General features: G+C 46.1%; 1 protein-coding gene across 2 annotated transcripts in view; it reads right to left on the bottom strand.

The window, feature by feature from the left end:
- Positions 1-4268: 4268 nt before the first annotated feature.
- SERGEF (secretion regulating guanine nucleotide exchange factor) overlaps positions 4269-20149 on the bottom strand; it is a 295047-nt gene continuing 279166 nt past the window's right edge. For both annotated transcript variants that reach the window (XM_058305664.2, XM_071218152.1), the window contains exon 11: positions 4269-4632. In XM_058305664.2, coding sequence (XP_058161647.1) covers positions 4304-4632 — 329 coding nt within the window. In that variant the 3' untranslated portion in view covers positions 4269-4303. The remainder of the gene's footprint in view (positions 4633-20149) is intronic.

Raw genomic sequence — 20149 nt, 5'->3', positions numbered from 1 at the left:
AGACAAGGGGGTGCCAGTCTCTCCCTAATTTCAGTTCCCTTTGCCTCCCAACATGGCCTGAGTCAATGATCAGCTGGGCAGGTGGGAGGCTTAAGGCAGTGCTGGATTCTCATCTAACAGTTCCTCACCCACCCTAAGCGTTTGCTCCAACTTCCAGTGTCCCATGCCACCCAGAACCAAGGGAATGGGGATGAGTGGAGTGGTAAGCTAGGTGAGGCATCTGCCCCACAGGTTATGTGGCTGAAGGGCTACCAAATCCATAATATGCAACAGTTCATATGGATTGGGATATTCCAGCCAAGCAGCCTCGGCTGCTGCAGGGAGGGCCATGTGCACTCTACCCAGGGACCCATCATCAAGGAAGTGCCTCTGCTACACTCAAAGTGGGACTCAGCACAAAGCCAATTGGAATATAGCACACAGTAGCTACCGGAGAGAAGGATTAACCTGTAATGAGCATCTACTGTGTGCTGGGCATCTTACAAATGTACTCTAACGATAGCTTACAATAATTCAACATTCCCATTTTCAAGGCATGAGAACAAGGCCCAGAGAGGTAAGATAACTCTCCCAAGCCACACAGCCCGTGAGTGATGTAGCCAGGATTTTGACCCAGGTGGCCTGTCTCCAGCGCTCAGGCTAAGCTCTCTCAAGCTAATTGAGGCCTTCATGGGTCTGGCCCTTAGAGGTGGAATTGATACGAACACTAGCTGCTGATCCTAAATCACAGGAACCTTAGGGCCTGGTCTCCCACTCTCCTCCACAAAATGCCACTAGTAGGCCAGGAGGAGCTGCTTCACATCCTGCCATTGCCTGCAGACTGAGCCTTCCATCAGGACACACATCAGAACCCTCGTGTTCTCCTTAAACACCCTGCTACCCTAGAAAAAGAAGAATAAAGTTGAAGTTCCCTAATGTGGCTTGCAAGGCCCTGCCAACCTCTCCAGCCTCTCCTCTCCCAACTGCCCACCCCCACCATGCTCCGGTCACATGTAGGGGTTGCACACACACATCTCGGGACCTGCAGCACCCTCCAGCACTCGCACCATTTTCTTGACTAACTTGCCGACTCCCAATGGCCCATTATCCCTAAGTCTCTTCACCAGAAGTGGTGAAGGCCAGGGGCATGGTGGGAAAGCTGTGTTCTCAGTCCCAGGCCTGGACTCCCCACTCCCAATCTCATCTCCTGTTGGTCTGGTGACCCTCCAGGGCCCAAGGGTGGCGGGGCTGAAGCTGGGGTGGCTGTGGCCAGGCCTGTGTGTGCTGGGCAGGTGTGTCAACAGCCTGGTGAGTGGTCGACCTTCCAGAATCACTCCACTCCAGCAGCCAGGCCAGAGATCTGTGAACACACAACAAGGTCCCCCTGCCTGCTGCTTTTCCCTTTCCTCCTCATGCGGGAGGAATGAGAAGTCTAATTTGTTTAGTCAATCAGAGGAAATTAAGTTTTAAAAATGAGTGGTCATTTCTTCACGCTGGCTCCTATGGCTCATTGGCTAATCAGGTAGACATTACTGGACAGCAACTGTCAAATGGCTGTAATACCCACAGAAGAGCTACCAGACATTTGTACAGGGGATAAAAGCAGAGGATGGAAGGGAGGTGAGTGGCTACAGAGCCATCTCATTTACCTTTCCCATCCTCAAGGTGACCCTCTGTGTGAGGACCCATCTTTGGCAAAGGTGTTCCAGAATTATGAAGATCTGGCCCCTTGCTCTCAAAGAGCTCATGGCCTGTTAGGAAACAGGACCTTGAATATCTGCAATACAAGTCTGAGTATGATCGGTAGGGATCAAAGGGGCCAGAAAAAATTGGGACACACTGTCAACATCCCCTCATGCCCCTGGAGCTTGCTCAGTTACTCATCAGATCCAGCTGGTGAACGGACTTGGAGAAAGCCCATTCTCCCAGACGTTGCTGTTAGGAAGGGTGGAACAGAGGAACTCAAGGTGATGGGAGTCACTTGTGTCTTCTTGAGCCATGAGTCATTCATTCTTCCATGTGTGGATTATCTATGCCCTACCTGCTTGCGTAAAGGGTCTAAGGGTCTGAGGCTTGAGCTCTAAGGGCTTAGGATGGGTGCACCACCTGTTTCAGCCAGGGAAAGCGCCCCAAGACACTTCTTTCTTGTGCCCACAGGACGCCTTGGCAGAGGAATTAGGACTCAGCAGCAGAGGACTTGAGCTTTTGGTTTCTTCCAGCAGGTGCTGAAAGAGATAGCAGGGAGTTTTTCACTGCAATCCTGAGAGATAGAGTTTGTGTGTGCTGGTTCCTTGTGAGTGGAAACTCTGGGAGCTATGCGCCTGAGTACTGTCTGGTGCAGTACTGCTTTCTGGCCTTGTGTCTGATGCAGACCGCCCAGCCTTCAACACAGGGGATGATGGCCAGTAACCCAAGGCTTGCCCCAGGATGGGTCCTCTCTAGGCCATCTGCTCCATTTCTGTGGGCTTGGTCCCCTTGGTAAGAGCAGCTCAGAGTGCTTGGGGATGTCCTTCTTCCCGTCACAAAAGTGCTTGGAGGCCCACGCTGGCACCCGCTGGTTCGGGGAGGGGGGTGAGGACCAAGGGTTTTGCTGGCCATGGCAGTCATGTTTCTAGGGTACAATGTTGGGAGAACTCCATGCACTGGTGTTTCAGGTCAGCCTATGCTGCGGTGGTCTCTGGGTTCAGGCTTGGGAAGCTCTGGAATGTCCTCATCTCCTGAGCTGTGCCTACCCCTGGTCCCAGGGCTACTTTTTATCCCAACTTTGTCTGGCTCAGGGTCTTGGTTGGGTCATTTCTCAATCAGAACACTGGACAGGGAGTTGGGTGAATGGTTTTGAGATGGTTCCTTCCCTTCTTTAGGTCTTGGTTTTCCCATATGAACAATGAAAATGGTGGATAAGATCAATGGTTTTAAAATTTTCTCAAGGACCCCTGGTCAAATGAAAATGTACATATATAATATATAATGTAGCTAAAAATGAAAATGCTTTAAGTAAGGTGGAATGTGGGGGCTCAGGACTTCTGTCTACTTGGTCTTCCTTTACCCATCGCCCACAAGGTGGCCACTGAGTTCTGAGGAGAATCCCAGGGTTCTAAAGGATGCAAGTTCAAAGGCCACTAGGATAAATGGTCATTAAAAGTCCTCCCAGCTTTGATGTCCTGGGTTCTGTAACTTCTCTTAAAGCCATTGGAGCCTAGCCCGCACACACCCAACCCTCTCATGAGTCACAACGTGAAGGCAGTATGGGATGGGCTGCAGATCTGGGATCGCCAGCAGGTGATGCTGCCATACTGTGTTGTGGGGAAAGGCCACCTTCTGAGGTCTTCTTGCCAAGGGTCTGTTGCCAGTCACAGTAGATAAAAAGGTGCTGCATCCCTCAGAGCCAAAACTGCCATCTGGGGAAGCCAGGAGCTTGGGACCTGGCCCCCATCTTATCTGAGGGCACTCCTCCTGCAGAGGCTAGGGCCTGGGGAGGGGAGGGTGGGGTTTGGGAGGGGAGGGATGAGGGGTAGGACTCTTGGCCTTTGATGCCGCTATTCCTATAGACTCCCCTTCCCATGCTGTGACCTGTCCCTCATCTGAAACTACACAGCTTAGCAATTACAAGTACGTAGACTAGTTCCAGAGAACTGCCTAGCTCAGATGAAGGCATAAATCACCTGTAAGTTCCATAAGGTTCCATAAGTTTGCGTGTCCCACTGGTTTCTGTTTGGTCTTTCCAGAAGTCTTGTCTCTTCCTCGATTTACTCATCTCTAGTCCCTTCCACATCCACTCCAGAACCTTCTCCCTTGGCCCTAGTCACCAAGACAAGAGTTCCTTCTTGTCCAAGTATCCAAGCCATCTGAACAGGATGCTTCAATACTCTTGAACCAGCAAATTCTGTGCTCTGGGCCCTGAAAATAAAACCCCAGGAGAGGCTTGTGGCTGTTCTAAGCATGACTGAAGAACCCTTTTGTTTTTGCTAAATTGAATGTTGCCAGGACCAAAACCAAAAATCAAAATAAACAAAAAACACAAAAAAGGTAGGGATAGGGCTGGATTTTTTTTTGTACCTCCGGATAGGGGCAGGCAGGAACCTTCCTGAGATAAGAAACTAACCTCTAACTATCCACATCCTTAGATAAGATACTAACCTCTAATTCTTATCTGCTAAGTGGAAAGGATGGCTGTCTCTTTGTACCTCAGACACTGGGTAAGCAGCCTCCCATCTTTCTGGTTTGTGGTCAGCCTGAGCCCTTCTCAGGCCAACCCCATAACCCAATGAAGCAACTTTCTGGGAAAACTGTTGGTGGGAAAAGCAACTTTATTAAAGGTTCTCTATCACGAGTCCCCATTTCTGCACCCACCAGGTTGGCTTTGGGTTGAAGTCTCTGGTTGTCTTCCCTTCCAGTTTCTCTCTTTGTCCACGGCTTCCTGAGATTCGGCATCTTCAATGGCATCTGGAAAAGGGCCGTTGACCCTGGCGCCCTGGTCCATTGAAGGGAGGGTTGGCAGTTGGCAGAGGGCCAGGGAGTGGCCAGCCCCACAGCCCACAAGGAGTCCTGATGCCGACCTCAGCATTTGCACTGGTTTGGGGGCCCAGACGTTGGCTTCAGTGCCGTCCCCGCACATGCCATGCTCGTTCCAGCCCCAAGAGTAACAGGCCCCACCTGTAAAGGAGAGGGAAGACTGTTGTGGAAGTGTTTTTGGATAACATGGCTGAGACATTCACCCTGGGGGTGCAGGTATGATAAACTCCAGGTCACACACAAAGAAGCCAAAGCAATGAAACTTGGCGGCAAACTCACAATCCTGGCTTCCACCCCTGCTCGGCAAGTCTGCTTTTGCTCCAGTGTTTCCCATTTCCTACAGCCCATGACATAGTTCATGCCCCAAACCTGGTTTCTGCCTTGGTCCTTTCCTCACAGTCGCCCTCACACACAATCCATCACCAAGACCTGCTGTGTGCCTTTAAAACTATCTCCAATCCTTCTATGTCTCTCCACAGCCACCACCCCTATCCAGGCCATGCCCAGAGCCTCCTAACCAACTGCGCTGTTCACTTCCACTGTGTCCCCATCCACTCCAATCTCCAAAGAGCCTCAAAGTGATCTTTTAAAATCGCAAATCCAATGATGTCACTCCCCTGTTTAAGACCCTCCAATGGCTTCTCATTTCCCTTAGTAAGTATTAATATTTTCTTGGCCTATAAGGCCCTGAGTGATCTAGCTCCTAATTTGCTCACCTCACATCACACACTCCCCCTCACTCACTACACTCCAGCAGCCCTGGCCGTCTTTCCGTTCCTTTCTCTCAAAGCCCTCACTCTTCGGGGGCTCCAGATCTCCTCATCTTTTTGATTCTGGTTTAAATGGAGGCCAAATTCCCCAGACACCCAATCCAAATGAGAGTCTTGTTACTGCCCAATTGTACCCCTTGTACTGGCCCTCCTAGGGAAATTTGTACTTTCTATTAATATATACAGGTATATGTGCTATATATATATATAGGTACATGTGCTGATGTGTTTGCTATCCCCTTGTTGCTAGACTATACGCTCTGTGACGGAAGGGATGTGCGTATCTTGTTCACTGCTGTATCCCTCGTGCCTAGCACAGGGTCTGGTACACAGTTGGTGCTCAGTAAGTGTCAGTAGAATAGATAAAAGAATGCCTGAACTAAGAGTCATACAGCCTTTCTGGCAGAGCCAGTATTCAAGCCCTGGTCCACTCTATCATCTCATATCTTTCTAGGTTTTGGACCCTCTCTAAGGGTTGAAACTCACATTTTTCTGTAGTTGTTTTTAAACCTTTTGTTCCTGGATATAAAAGTAATACACTGGGAAGTGAATGTGGCTCAAGCAGTTGGGCACCCACCCAGCACACGGGAGGTCCCAGGTTCATTTCCTGGTCCCTTATAAAGAAAACAAGCAAGACACTGGGCTGGTGCAGTAAGCTGACGCAACAAGATGATGCAACAAAGAGACATAACAAGGAAACACAATGAGAGACACAAAAAGCAGGGAGTGGAGGTGGCTCAAGCAGTTGGGCACCTCCCTCCTACAAGGGAGGTCTCAGGTTCGGTTCCTGAGGCCTCCTAAAAAAGAAGAGGAGCACACAATGAATGGACACAGAGAGCAAACAGCAAGTGCAGATGAGGGGAGGGGGAAGAAATAAAATAAATCTGAAAAAAAAAGTGATACATCTTCATCGCAGAAAAAGAAAAAGGAAGATATGGATAAATGCAAATAAAAGCAGACTTCCAGAATCTTGCCCACTATATGAATATTTTAGATATATCCTTCAAACCTTTACTTTGCGAAATTTGTCAATATTTGTGTATATTTTTATCCTGCTTTTATCTCTTAATATTAAAACAAAAACATTTCTCCATGGAATTGCAAGTTACTTAAAAAGTAAATTTAAAAATAATTTCAAATTTTGAAATAGCTTAATACGTAGAAAAGTGCAGGACATAACTGAACATAAAGACACATACCTCCATCCTGATTTAGTTAACATTTTACCTTATTTGCTTCAAACTTTCCCCTTTTGTAAAGAAATAAATTGTAAACATACAGTTTAAGCCCCACCTTCCACCCTTGCTCCTCCATCTATCCCTCCTTTCATGAAGTAATCACTATTTTGAAGTTGAGGTTCATTATCTGCATGCTTCTTTCATATTTTTCTACAAACACATGCTCTTAAATATTATGTCATATTTTTAGTTTGTTTTAAAGATTTACATCAATAGTATCACTCAAAATTTATCTTTTTGCAACTTGCTCTTTACACTCAGCATTGTTTGAGAAATTTATCTGAGTTGACACAGATATAGTTCATTTATTCTCATTTTAACTGTGCATATTAGTCCATATATCAAAATCATATTTTACTTACCCATTTCTCTACTGATAGGTCTATTATGATTTTTATTACCATTATCACTACTACTACTACTTGTATAAATAGTACAACCAGGACCATCTGCAAACAAACATGTCTCCTTATATAAATGGGTGTCTGTGCAGAGTTGATCCCCAGAAGTGTCACACAGAATCATATGTTTAACTTCATTAGGTGTGGCCAAAAAACTCACCAACGTTGCTGTAGTCATTTATACTAGACACAAATTTGTTTCCCTTTAAATCTTTGCCTTTAGATTTTTTTGTTATCCTTATAAGTGCATTTAATTAAATTGCATTTCCCTGACTACTAATGAGATGTTTATTAGTAATTTGAGTTGCCTCTTATGAACTGCCTATTCATATTCTTTGTCTATTTTGTTATTTGTATATTTAAATTTTTCTTAATGATTTGTAAGTTTTCTTTGTGTATTTTTTTAATATAATTCTTTGTTGTCAAATGCATTTCAATTGTCTTCTTCCAGAAGTCTGTAGTTTGTCTCTTCACTATGTGTGTCTTTTGCTATACAAATTTATAATGGCTGCTTAATTGTCCATTACGGAAATTAAACAAGTTATTTAACCTATGTCTTATTATTAGATCTCTAAATTTCTAATTTTTCAATTTTTTATATAATAGTCCTATGAAATATATTTATGCATCATCTATCAAATTATTTTCTCAAGTTTGATTCTTAGTATGGGAATTCCTGGTCAATGGGTATGGATTTGTACTGCCAGAACACTTTTCAGAAAGACCTACATCAATCCGTGGGAGTCTCACTCCAGCATGGCCAGGATTTACTAGTGTTACATATGTTTAAAAATCTTTCCTAATTTGAATTTTAAAAAATGGTATCTCTTTGCTTAAATTCACGCTTCTTTGATTACCACTGAAATGGAAAAACAATTTTGTTTCTCAGATATTTGCGTTTCTTTTTTTTAATTTTTAAAAAATTTTTATTGTCTTGCTTAATATCTTTTTCCTGTTTAGTACAGAAGAGATTGTGTTCAAACTCCAGAGTCAGAAGGCCTGGGTTCAGATCCCAGCTTCTGCATTTACTAGCTGTTACTAGCAAGTTATTTAGCCTCTCTGTGCCTCACTTTCCTCATCTGCCAATGGGGATGGTAATAGTACCTTTCTCATAGAGTGGTTGACAATGATTATATAATAAATATGTATTAAACACTTAGAACAGAGCCTGGCACATAACTAGTACTATTTAAATAATTTGCTATTGTTGGTGTACTCTATTAACAGCCTTGTTGTTTTAAGGATTTTTGTTTTAAAAATATTAACTCTTTGTTATATTTGGCATGAATGTTTTTTCCCAATTTGACTTAAATTTTTTCTTTTGGGTCTTTTGATAGACACAAGATTTTTATTTCTCTATAAAGTTTATTGATCTTTTATGTTATTTTTTCCATTGCTTGTAAGTCTTGAAGCCTATCCCCATCCAGATCAGAAAATATTCTTTGTACTTTTTCATGCTTTTGCAGTGATTTGAATTTTTAAATCTTTATATTCAGTGGACTCATTGTCCACTGAAAATTTGCTTTGCAGACCACTCATTTAACAGAGGAAGGCTGGCTTGGCCCCGGGATTACCCTTTCCTTTCCTTTTCCCCAGTAGGAAGGTGATCATTGGCCAAAAGCTTGGGTTTGGGGAAACACAGATGCCTGCCCGTTTGGCCCATGAATGAGGAAATGCACACAGAGAGGATGAGCCCCAGGCCTCGTCTCCTGCAGTTCAGCAGGCCTTCCAGCCAGGCTGCTCTGAGGCACGAGGTGATGAGCAGAGGAGAAGAGGCTTGGTGCCTTCGGGCCCAGCTCGGCACCTGGCGTGGGCTTTGTGCCCAGTCCTGGTGAGGGGCACCAGCTGACAGTCAGCAGGGATGGGGGAGGGAGGAAGGGAGAGCTGATCCACCAGCAGGACACGACACACAGGGCAGCTGGCATCCCCTCACCTCCTGCCAAAGGGAACACGTTCTGAGGAAGCCACGCTCGGGGCCGGGGTCCCAGAGGCCTAGAGCCAGGCCTTTCAGGCCCACGGGGCCAAGGAGCCTGACAAAGGCCCAGGAATGCCTTCCCCCAGTACTTGCAAAGAAGGCTTATCTGGGCTAGCTGCTTTCTACTCTTCACCTCATTTAATTCTAAAAATCCTGTGAGTAGCCACAATTCATTAGACCATTCTCATTTTATAGAGGATAAAAATGAAGCTCAAGAAATGAAGTAGTGACAGAACTCAGGCATCATGGCTCCAGAATCTGTGCTAACTCTGCTTATTAAATATTAGGAGTTGCCAAACTCATTCAGTAAAGGGCAGATAGTAAATATTTTAGGTTTTCTGAGGGCCGCGTTTAGTCTCTGTCACTTCTTCTTCTTTTTTCAAATACTACACCAGGCCACGAGCTGGATTTGGCCCCTGGGTCGTAGTTTGCCGACTGCTGGTCCACATGTAATATACTCCATTTACTACAGAATGTGCTGTGCTGTCCTGGGTCCCAGAGCACTTCACAGTTGTATAATAAAGGAACTGAAGTCTCCTGTAAAATGGGGACCATATGAGCAGCCCCCACACAGGGCTGCGAGGAGGAGGTGTGCGTGACTTGACACATGTAACGCCCCAGGCGCAGTGCCTGACGCAGGGTGAATGCCCAGCCCCTGACTGGGCGAGGTGGGAAGCTGGCCACGTGGTGAGGAGGAAAGGGCAGGGAAGTCCACGCCGGGGTCAAAGGCACAGAGGAGAGGGAGGGGCCCCGCAGATGGAAGAGCTAGGGCGGAATGACCAGAGGCTCAGGGTTCCCCACTTGAAACCAACCTTCTATGGAAAGCACCAGGCTGCTCAGTCAGAAAGCGAAGAGTGGGCTCTCCCCTCGACAGGAGGCCTCACAGCAGGACATCTGTAAGCACTGAGCTCCCCCAGTGTTCTAGAATAGGTTACCCCACACCTCATAGAGGGCCACCTTTTCAGGGACACTCTGAAGGCAGGAAGGCCCTCTGGACTCAGCAAGATGCCCAAGTGCGGGCTGTTCTCACGAGGAAGTGAAAGGAAAGGAGAGAGGCCTCAGGAAGCCTTTCCTTAAACTAACTGGAATATGAAATATCCAGTTTTCAAAACAGGTAAGTTACAGGATGATTCCTGGCTTTACAGAATGGCTCTGTGCAGTGTGCTTGCACTTGCAGGTCCCTGAGGACATTAAATTCCACCTGCTTGATGGAGGTCTGCTTTACTGCCCCTGGGCACACGGCTTGTCGTTCCAGGGGGATTCCCTGCCCCTCAGCCTTCGGGCTCCCTGCTTACCTGCCTAAATGGAGTGGGCCTGATCCACGCTGTGACAAGTCAAGCAGCTCTCGGCCCAGCACACCTGAGCAAGCCTAAGAGCTCTGCAGGTAGCAGAACCGCAGAACTGGCAGGGGACCGGGCGCAGGTTGGACACAATACCCAAGTTCAGCCCTGGTGGCACTTGCCTGAGCTGCTTCTTGGCAACCTGGTTCCTCACAGGGCCTTGTGTGCCTGCAGCCTGATGCTGGGGAGAGAGCAGCTTTTCTGCTGGGCAGCCCTTTCCGAGAGGGGCAAATGCCTGAGTACATGTGACCGAGCCTCCGGGTTGTCCCCTGAACTACAGGTTAAAGACTACATTTCCCGTTCTTTGCTGTAGCTGGGTATGACCAATGAGGTTCAAGCTAAAAGGTTCCCTAACAGCTTGGGGGACCCTTAAAAGACAGATGGCATGTGCCCTGCACTACTTCTTCCTTCTTTACAGGACCTAGGAATGTGGATGCGATGGTGAGAGCTCTTGCCACCATCTCAGACCATGAGGATAAGGCCTGCAACCTAGGGATGGTGCTTCTCAGCGACACACGAATGTCATCTTAATTCCTACAACCGCCCTCTGAGGTGTTATCTGCATTTTGAAGATGAAGTAACTAGGCTCAGAGAGGTGAAAGAATGTATCCATGGTCACACAGTCACAAAAGGACAGTTGGGATAGAATCCAGGATGCCCAAGCTTCCTGCATCAATTCCAAACCATGTGAGAAATTAGAGTAGCTAAGAGTTAGTGAATACTTAGGGCAAGCCAGGCAATGTGATAAGCACTTTATAAGAATGAATTCATTGATTCTCATAACAAGGCTGTGGAATACAGTCTAATATTATCTCCATTTTCAAGAGAGATGACATGAACTGTGCAATTGATAGCTGATGAGAAGCAGGGCTGGGATTCAAACCCAGGCAGCCAGACTCAAGGACCTCCTCTGTTAATAAACTGTCCTCTCTAGCAAATACACTCTTCTCAGGTAAGTAACAAAAGGTACAGAGCGATGGCCCACCTGAGTGGGGACAAGACTAGCAATGGAAGGCGAGAGCTGTAGCTGGGGAGAGGAATGCTGTGCAGAGGGGCAAAAGTATCAGGGAATCCTTAGGCTCACCAGGGCCAAGGCCTGAGGAGGCTGCCAGAAGGCATCGGCCCTCTCCCACTCAGGGGCGGGGAGGAAGGGATGATTATGAAAAACCAGGCAGTTAATGGTTTACGTGCCTCCTACCTGTCAAAGAGTTCCCACGGGCTTAGACCACCAGTCAAGGCGGTTCCTCTGCAATACCAGGCTGAGGGGGAGGAGGGGAGGTGTGGGCACTAGCGTGGAGAGAGACAGGCTGATTCAGGAAGCTGATAAGTGTCAGCATGGCTGGGGCCAGCCTTGGGCAGGGCCAATCTGGGAAATTTTTCTGCAAGTCCAACCACTCAAGCTTCTGGCAGCAATTGTTGGCCCTGCTATGAGCAAGAAACAGTGAGTGAGGACTCCAGAATTCAGGTCTCCTAAAGTGCTTTGGGTCTAGGTGGAAACTTTTGGCTAGGAAGAGGGGATTCAGGCCTCTCCATCTTTTGCCTGGAAGACTAAACGCTGCTGATGGACCTGGCCTCTAATCTGTGCTTCACAGTGAGGCAGCTGGCCTGGGTGGGGGATATCAAAGCAGAACACAGCCTGGACTCAGGTCCAAATGTCATCTGTCTCCCCATCACTTAAGAGACCAAGTCTAGGTCCTCTAGCTGGCTCTCGAGGACCTGTCACCTCCTCTTGTCCGGCTCTCTGCTCTAGCCCTGGGGGCTTGCTGCCTGCTCCCTGAAGTCACCCAGCCCCTTCACACACTCACGATTTTGCTCAGAGTCCACCTAATTTCATCATGTGGATGCCTCTTCTGGCTTAGGTTCTGTGCTCAGCACGAGGCCCAGAGAAGATGAAAACTCAGTTTCTGTCCCCAGGGCTCTCAGTCCACTGGGGAGGTGATCACAGGAGCTGATGGCAAGTGGACATGAGGGGCATGTACAATGAGGTTTACTGTGCACTGTTTGTAATTGCAGAAGATGGGGGGAAACACTGAAGTATCCCTCAGTAGAGGAATGCTTAAACTATGGTTTGAAGGGAAAGGAAGGTAGAGAGCTCTATGACCTGACGTGGGAAGACATCTATGACATTTTAAAGAGAAAATGGCTTGCAGACCAATACATAGACAGTATGCTTCAATCAATGTAAGGCCTCTCTATATTTCCATAGGTACAGAATCTGAAGAATACATCCCAAACTGAGAACCACCTATGATGAAAAGAGGGAGAAATGGGGAGGGGAGACCAACATTTGCTTCTTTCATATTATTCAAAATTTTTAAAAAGCAGTAACATGAGATAATGGTCAAAAAATAATAGTATTTCTAAGGGACAGAGGCAACACAGAAAAGAGGATAATATGCCCTGTTGGAGGCAGGAGGTAGGTGTCACTCAAAGTTTCTTAGGTTAATTCTTAGGTAGGGTTTTCTCTTTTTTTCTTTTTTCTTTTTCTTAGAGAAGCTGTGAGTTTACAAAACAATCATGCATAATGTGCAGAATTCCCATATATCACCTGTCTACCAATACCTTACATTGTTGTGAAATATTTGTTACAGATTATGAAAGAACATGATCAGACTATTACCACTAACTATGGCATATTTTCCCTTACATTCCCTATAATTAATACCATGTATTAGTATTGTACAATTAAAGTTCATGAGAGAATACTCTCATATTCATACTGTTAGCCTTAGTCCATCTCCTACACATGGTTCACTGTTTTTACAGTCCCATGCCTTGTACAATGTATCTAAAGTATACACTCATTGGCTCTCCCTTTCATCACAGAGTTGTGCAGTCATCACTCCAGTAAATCTTTGAATATTTTCCTTAGGTCAAAGGAAAACTCCCATACCACCTATTAATGACCCTTAGCATTGATACAGTACCTTCTTTGGCACTGATATGAGTAATACAATATTGCTGTTAACCGTAGTCCATAAATTACATTAATTGTATTTTTCCAATGCCTCACTATATTCTAACCACCTTGTAATAGTGATAAACATTTGTTCTAGTTCATTGAAGAACATTCTTGCATTTGCATTATTAACCACAACTCTCATCCACTTCTGGATTATGTTATTTGGTCCCTAAATTATTCTCTAGCTTTCTTTCAATTGACATTTACATCTCTAGACTACCCGTTTTAGCCACAAACCCATTTATAAACCAGCCCTGTTATACTCACTATAATGTGTCACCATCAACTCTATCCATTTCCACACTTTTACAGTCAAACTAACTGAAAATTCTACATACATTAAGCAACAGCACCCCTTCTCAGCCCTCATCCTATCTCCTAGTAACCTATAATTAGGTTTTAATTCCATGTGTTTATTCTTTGTATTTAGCTCCTATTAGTGAGCCCATACAATATTTGTCCTTTTGCGTGTGGCTTATTTCATTTAGCATGATGTCCTCAAGATTCGCCCATGTTATCATATGTGTCCAATTTCATTTCTTCTTACAGCAGCACAGTATTCAGGACCCTTTACCCTTCAAAATAAATTTGATAATTGGGTTTTCCATTTCTTTAAAAAAGGCTGTTGGAATTTTTATCAGGATTGCATTGAATTTGCATGTCAATTTGGGTAGAACTGACATCTTAACAATATTTAGTCTTCCTATCCATGAACACAGAATGTTCTTCCATTTATTTAGGTCTTCTTTTGAATTCTTTTAGCAATTGCATTGTAGTTTTCTGAATACAAGTGCTTTACGTCATTGGTTAAGTTTATTCCTAAATATGATTCTTTTTGTTGCTATTGTAAATGGACTTTCCCCCCCGACTTCCTCTTGAGATTGCTCGTTACTAGTGTATAGAATCACTATTGATTTTTGCATATTAGGCTTGTATCCTGCCACTCTGCTGAATTTATTAGCTCTAGTAGTTCTGTGGTAGATTTTTTGGGATTTTCTAGGTATAGGATATCATCTGCAAATAGCAAAGCTTTACTTCTTCCTTTCCAATTTGGACACTTTTATTTTTTAGCTGGGTTTTGAAGAATAATTAGGAGTTCACTAGTCCTAAAAAGAGATCACCCATTGAAATTTGCCCAACCCGAGCTGCCTTCATTGATCCCTATGGCATCCTGTTTTGCAAAGAAGTGAATTATGGGTCCCAGTGGGCCAAAGGAAGGCTGTTAATTTCACATCCCCTGAGGTCCTTCCACACCCAGACATACACATCACACCCCTCCTGGTTCTAGAGGTATTTTTATCCATAACTGCCTCATGAGCCTGTGAATCAGGTGGGGTGGGGTGCTGGGAACCGGGCCTGGACAGGACAGGCACTCAGGACACGGCTACAGCGTGGAAATGAATACACCTGGGCCTTTCCCTGCTAACGGCTGTTCTGCGCTCAAGGATCTGTGTGTGGACCAGTGGGGAAGGGCGTGCACACACGATGTTGAGATCCGGTGCCATCGACCTCGGTCCAGGCCTGTGCTCGGCTTCTTGTCTTTATTCCCTGGTCTGTGGCCAGAGCTGCCTCCAGGAATACAAAGCTGTGAGCATCTATTTCTGGTCACACTGTCCCAGGAGCTCCTACAGGGAATGGCTGAGGGAAAACGGCTTCATTGAGTCAGGCTGAAAGAAAAAGGTCTGTCAGAGTAGGATCTTCCATCATGCTCTGAGCCCAGTGGTGCCCTTAGGGCAGGAACTGAGGCAGCAGGAAGAAGCCATTTCAGAATTAGGACGTGGGGCAGTTCCTCCACAGAACTGCTGTAGAGAGATTTGGAGACTGTGGGCCCATATTGCTTTAGGGGAGGCTGTAAGTGGGAGCAGACTGGCTCAGGGTCCCCTCTAGATCAGGACCCATGGCAGCATGGAGAACGGGGTAGGAGAGGGAGAGGGTGAAGGAGGCCCTAGAGGCACGGAGGGCAGTGAGGCGTCTGTGGCATGCACCAGGCAAGAAATGATGAGGGTCTACAGAATAAGGGATTTAGGAAGGTGATGTGCAAAACACAGCAGAGCCCGGCCCTTCTCGCCAGCCTTATCACTTCTCACAGGTACTGCTGCACAGGTGTCCTAACTGGTCTCTCTGCTGTCTCTACTGCCCTGTGTTCTATTCTACACACATTTTGATTTAAAATCAAGCCAGAACATGGCACTGCTTTGCTCAGAACTCCCTGTTGACTTCTCTACTTACTCAGAATATATAATAGTTAGTCCCAGCCCTCTCTCTAACTTCATGTCCATTATGTTCCACCTTGCTGACATATCATAACTCTACTGACTTCCTTACTGTTTCTCAAATATGCCAAGTACTCGCCTCAGGGCCTTTGAACTTGCTGTTTTCACTGTCTGAAATGCTCTTGCCCTGATATCCACAGGCCCACCTCTCTTGTTGCTCAGGTATTTGTTCAAATGTCACTTTACCTGAGAGGCTTCTCTGACAACTCTATATGAAATAGCAGGCCCTCCTCTATCTCACTTTATCGCCTCACTTATTTTTAATTATAGTTTTTACTGTTTATTATCTAGCTCTCCTGACCATAACTCAAGTCCATGCTCTACATATATTAGTGCTCAATAAATACCTGTTGCATGATGAATGAATGAAGGAATGATTGCCTAGTGAGAGCCTTGTTCTCACCACACTCAGAGGGCCAAAAAATAACCTATGGGTGAAGCGGACTTGGCCCAATGGATAGGGTGTCCGCCTGCCACATGGGAGGTCCGTGGTTCAAACCCTGGGCCTCCTTGACCCGTGTGGAGCTGGTCCAGTGAAGTGCTGATGCGTGCAAGGAGTGCCATGCCATGTAGGGGTGTCCTCGCGTAGGGGAGCCCCACGCACAAGGAATGCGTCCCATAAGAAGAGTCGCCCAGTGCAAAAGAAAGTGCAGCCTGAGCAAGAATGCGGAGAGCTGACACAATAAGATGATGCAACAAAAAAAAAGAAACACAGATTCCCGGTGCCACTGATAAGGATAGAAGTGGACACAGAAGAACACACAGCAAATGGACACAGAGAGCAGACAACTGGGGGTGGGAGGGAGAAGGGGACAGAAATAAATTTTAAAAAATAAATCTTTAAAAAAAAAAAAAGAACCTGTGGGGTAGAGGGCCAATGCGAAAGGGAAAGGTTGATTTCAGTTCACAATTGGGAAGAACACTTAGACAACAGGAAGGCTGTACTGGAAGGCAGTGCGTGCCCCACTGCTGGAGATGCAAGGTATTCCATAGGCTGAGGCTAGATGAGACAAATCAAAGTCCTTCTGGTCCTGGGGAACTTCCACGGAGTGTGGGTGGGTATGGATGTATTAGAGAGAAGCAAAGTGAGGCAGAGAAGCAGAGTAGAGGAATACACACCCCAGTCCTCAGCCGGCTCGCTCAGACCAGACAGGAGCCACAGCCATGGCTCAGGGGATAAGTGAAAATATGTCTAATGAATGGGTTTGCCCTCTTAGGTCTTATTTGAGGCTGCAAGTCTGGGGACTGCTCTAGAACCCCTTTCAGAATCCTATAACTCTAGAAGTTGTTCAGATCTTTTTGTCAATTTCTTTCCCTTTACTTAAGAGGAAGAAACCAAGGCTATAGAAGTTTGAGATCATTTATGAATTCCAAAAAAAAGGATGATGTTTGTAAACTGGGCTGTTCCTCTGGGCGTGATACCCTTTGACTGTATTAGACCCAGCTAAGATGTCTTTGATTAAATTATGCTGAGATTAGGGCTTTGAGTCGACCACGTCAGTAGGGTGTGATCAGTTTAAGTCCCTGCCCCCTTGGTGGGCTAGATAAATGGACACTCACTCAGGAAGACACACAGAAGACACAAGAGCTCCACATACATGGAAGAGAGACAACTTTGCCAGTCTTGATCCTGGAGCCCCGAGGAGAGATGAGCCATTCACTTGAGAGAGCCTTAAGAGGAAGAAGGAAGGAGAGACAAGGCAGAGGACACTCGCTCTCTTGCTTCAACATGCGGCAATAGACTTAGGTGAAGAAGTAAACTTGAGTTGGACTCTTTAGGGCCTTGTAACTGTAACCTTTAACCCCAAATAAATATCCTTTAAAAAGGCCAACAGATTTCTGGTATTTTACATCAGCACCCCATTGGGACTAAGACAAAGCCCGAGGGCAGGGCAGAAGGGCCAACCCACATGCCTTTCCCGCTTCTCTCCCCCTCCTCCACCAGCCCTGCCTATCCCTCCCCTCCCCACCTTTGCATCCTGCAGGCATTTCGGCAGTCAGAGCAGCTCTGGAAGGAAGGTATTTGGATCAACACTGTATGGAAGAGAAACCTGAGTCTGGGAGAAGTTCAGAAACAGCCAAGCTGGGAGGGGCGAAGGCCGCCTCACCGCCCCCCACCCCGCAGGAGTAGGAGGCGGCTGTGGCTGCTGTGGGCGCATTTCCCCAGTCACCTGCGGAGAGAGCGTGCCGCTGCACGTCGGCTCCACTGGGTGGCTATTCTTAGATCTAGGGAGCTAGAGATGACGGATTTAGAACTTACGAGGTGGAAACGTGTTGCCCTGTTTTATAAACAACTGAAATCCTCCCCACAGACTGACTTTCTGAATTCTGTGCTCTTTGTCAGAATGGCTGGTTTTCTGAGCTACCTGGAGAGAGGAAAGAAAATGAAACTAACTCTCTTGAGGGCCTACATATGGTGTTGATGGCTTTTGCATGGCAAATCTCAATTAACAGAGCAGTCCTGGGAAAAAGGTATTTGATGAGAGTCTATGGATGAAGAAACAGGCTGGCAGAGGCCCAGAACCAACCATGCCCTGTGACCTGGTACGAGAGCTAGGCTGTCAGTCTGACATGGAGCCTGGTACTGCCAGCAGGAGGCTGGCCCTGGTGGTGGAGCAGTAGGGGTACAGTCTTGGCTTCAAGCACCTTTGGGTTTAAAACCTCCCAGCATTTTCAGATAGTGCTCCTGTCCTCTAAGATTTCCACTACAGTGACATAACCTCTCTCTGAATGATCTGGTAGCCTGTCCCCATAGCCATCCAGAGCCCCTTCCTCTGGACAGGCTCCGGGTTGTCATCATCCCTCTAGAAGTGTCATCATCCCTCTAGAAGTCTGCATGTAGTTTAGTTTAGCCAAAGCCAGCTGCTTTGTGTCCAAGCATGCTTCTCCTGCTGAACCCAAAGTCCACTAATACTCTTGCACTGCTTCTGCATGAGCTGCTGTATTAGTCAGCCAAAGGGGTGCTAATGCAAAATATCAGAAACTGGTTGGTTTTTATAAAGAGGTATTTATTTGGGGTAGGGAGCTTACAGATACCAGGACATAAAGCATAAGTTACTTCGCTCACCAAAGTCTATTTTCGCATGTTGGAGCAAGATGGCTGCCAACGTCTGTGAGGGTACAGGCTTCCTGGGTTCCTCTCTTCCTGGGGCTTGCTTCTCTTTCCTCTATGAGCTTACTTTCCAGGGCTCCAGCTTAAGGCTTCAGCATCAAACTCCAACATGAAAACTCTAACATCAAAAATCCTCAACTCTGTCCTTTACCATCTCTTTTATCTGTGAGTCCCCACCCACTCTATGGGAACTCAACACCCTACTGGCACAAGAGGTTTACATAATTACTTAATCAAGTAAACCTATGAATCCAATATAATCTAATATGTCCAGAGGAAAAGGTCAGTTTACAAACATAATCCAACATTTCCTTTTGGAATTCATCAATAATATAAAACTGCTATGGCAGCTTTACTAGGTCTCCCCTGGCCTGTCGCCGTTGCTGATGTTTTAAACCTGGCCAGAACTTTAAAGTAGTCTCCATTAAATATCATCTTATTAAATGAACATAGTCATCTCTAAGGGACACCAGGAAAAGGGCGGGGGAATGGAAGCAGCTCTGGGGCCAAGAACAGCTGGATTGTTGCCATTCCTGGAGGCTGGTCACCAACAGGCTCCTGACATGTTCTCTTCCAGCCTGCTTGGGAATCACCAGTGTGCAGGAGAGGAGGCTGGGATTAGAGCACAGTGGGGGGTGGGGGATAAGCCAATCTGGAACCCAGTGGCAGGCCCAGGAAGAAGATTAGGGTCCTAGTATGCATGTGGGAAAAGATCACACTGTCTCACATGAAACTCTCCCTAGAGTTTCCACTGAGTACCTGCTTTGTGTCTGGTGCTCTGCTGAGTGTAATTCACTTTGTCAGTACACATTCACTAGGCTCCCCCAAAAAGCAAGTGCTGGGTTAGAGGGTTGAGCTCCCATTCCACAGTTACGGTGCAGTAAGATGAGTGTCCCAGGAGGCGAGCCAGGAAAGGCAGTGCTGACTCTTCAGAACAGACAAAGACCCTTTGTCTTTTACTTACCTTTCATTTACCAGTGTTGTATGAATAAATGAGAAGATAAATAATAGAGTGTCCATAATATTCAAGCACAGTTCTAATTGTAGGGAACAGAGCAGTGGACAAGACATAAGGTCCCTATCTTCAAAGGGCCTATATTCAAGTTAGAGACAAAAAAAAACCCGAACAAGTAGCCATACAAATAAACAGGATGCATCTAGTAATAAGAGTTATCAAGAAAATAAAACAGAGTGATACGATTCTGAAAGACAGGTGGTCAGGAAGTCCTCTAATAAGGTGACATCTGAGCTGTGACCTGAAAGACAAGAAGGCACCGGCTGTACAAACACTTGATGGAAGAGCTGTCTAGGCAGAGGAAACATCAAGTACAACGGCCTGACGTGGGAAGTAGCTTTGCAAGTTCAAGGTACAGCAAGAAGGCCAACTGTGGCTGGGGCAAAGTGGGCTGTGGAGAGGCAGGACTTGAGAGTGGAGAGGATACAAGGACTTGGAATCCATGATGAGGAGTTTCGATTTTTTTTTAAATTAGAGAAGTTATAGGTTTATAGAAAAATCATGCATAAAATACAGAGTTCCCATATATCACTCTATTATTAACACCTGGCATTAGTGTAGTATACTTGTTA

This window comes from Dasypus novemcinctus, chromosome 10, assembly GCF_030445035.2.
Source record: "Dasypus novemcinctus isolate mDasNov1 chromosome 10, mDasNov1.1.hap2, whole genome shotgun sequence".
Taxonomy (NCBI): domain Eukaryota; kingdom Metazoa; phylum Chordata; class Mammalia; order Cingulata; family Dasypodidae; genus Dasypus; species Dasypus novemcinctus.
This window is presented reverse-complemented; position numbering and strand designations above follow the sequence as displayed.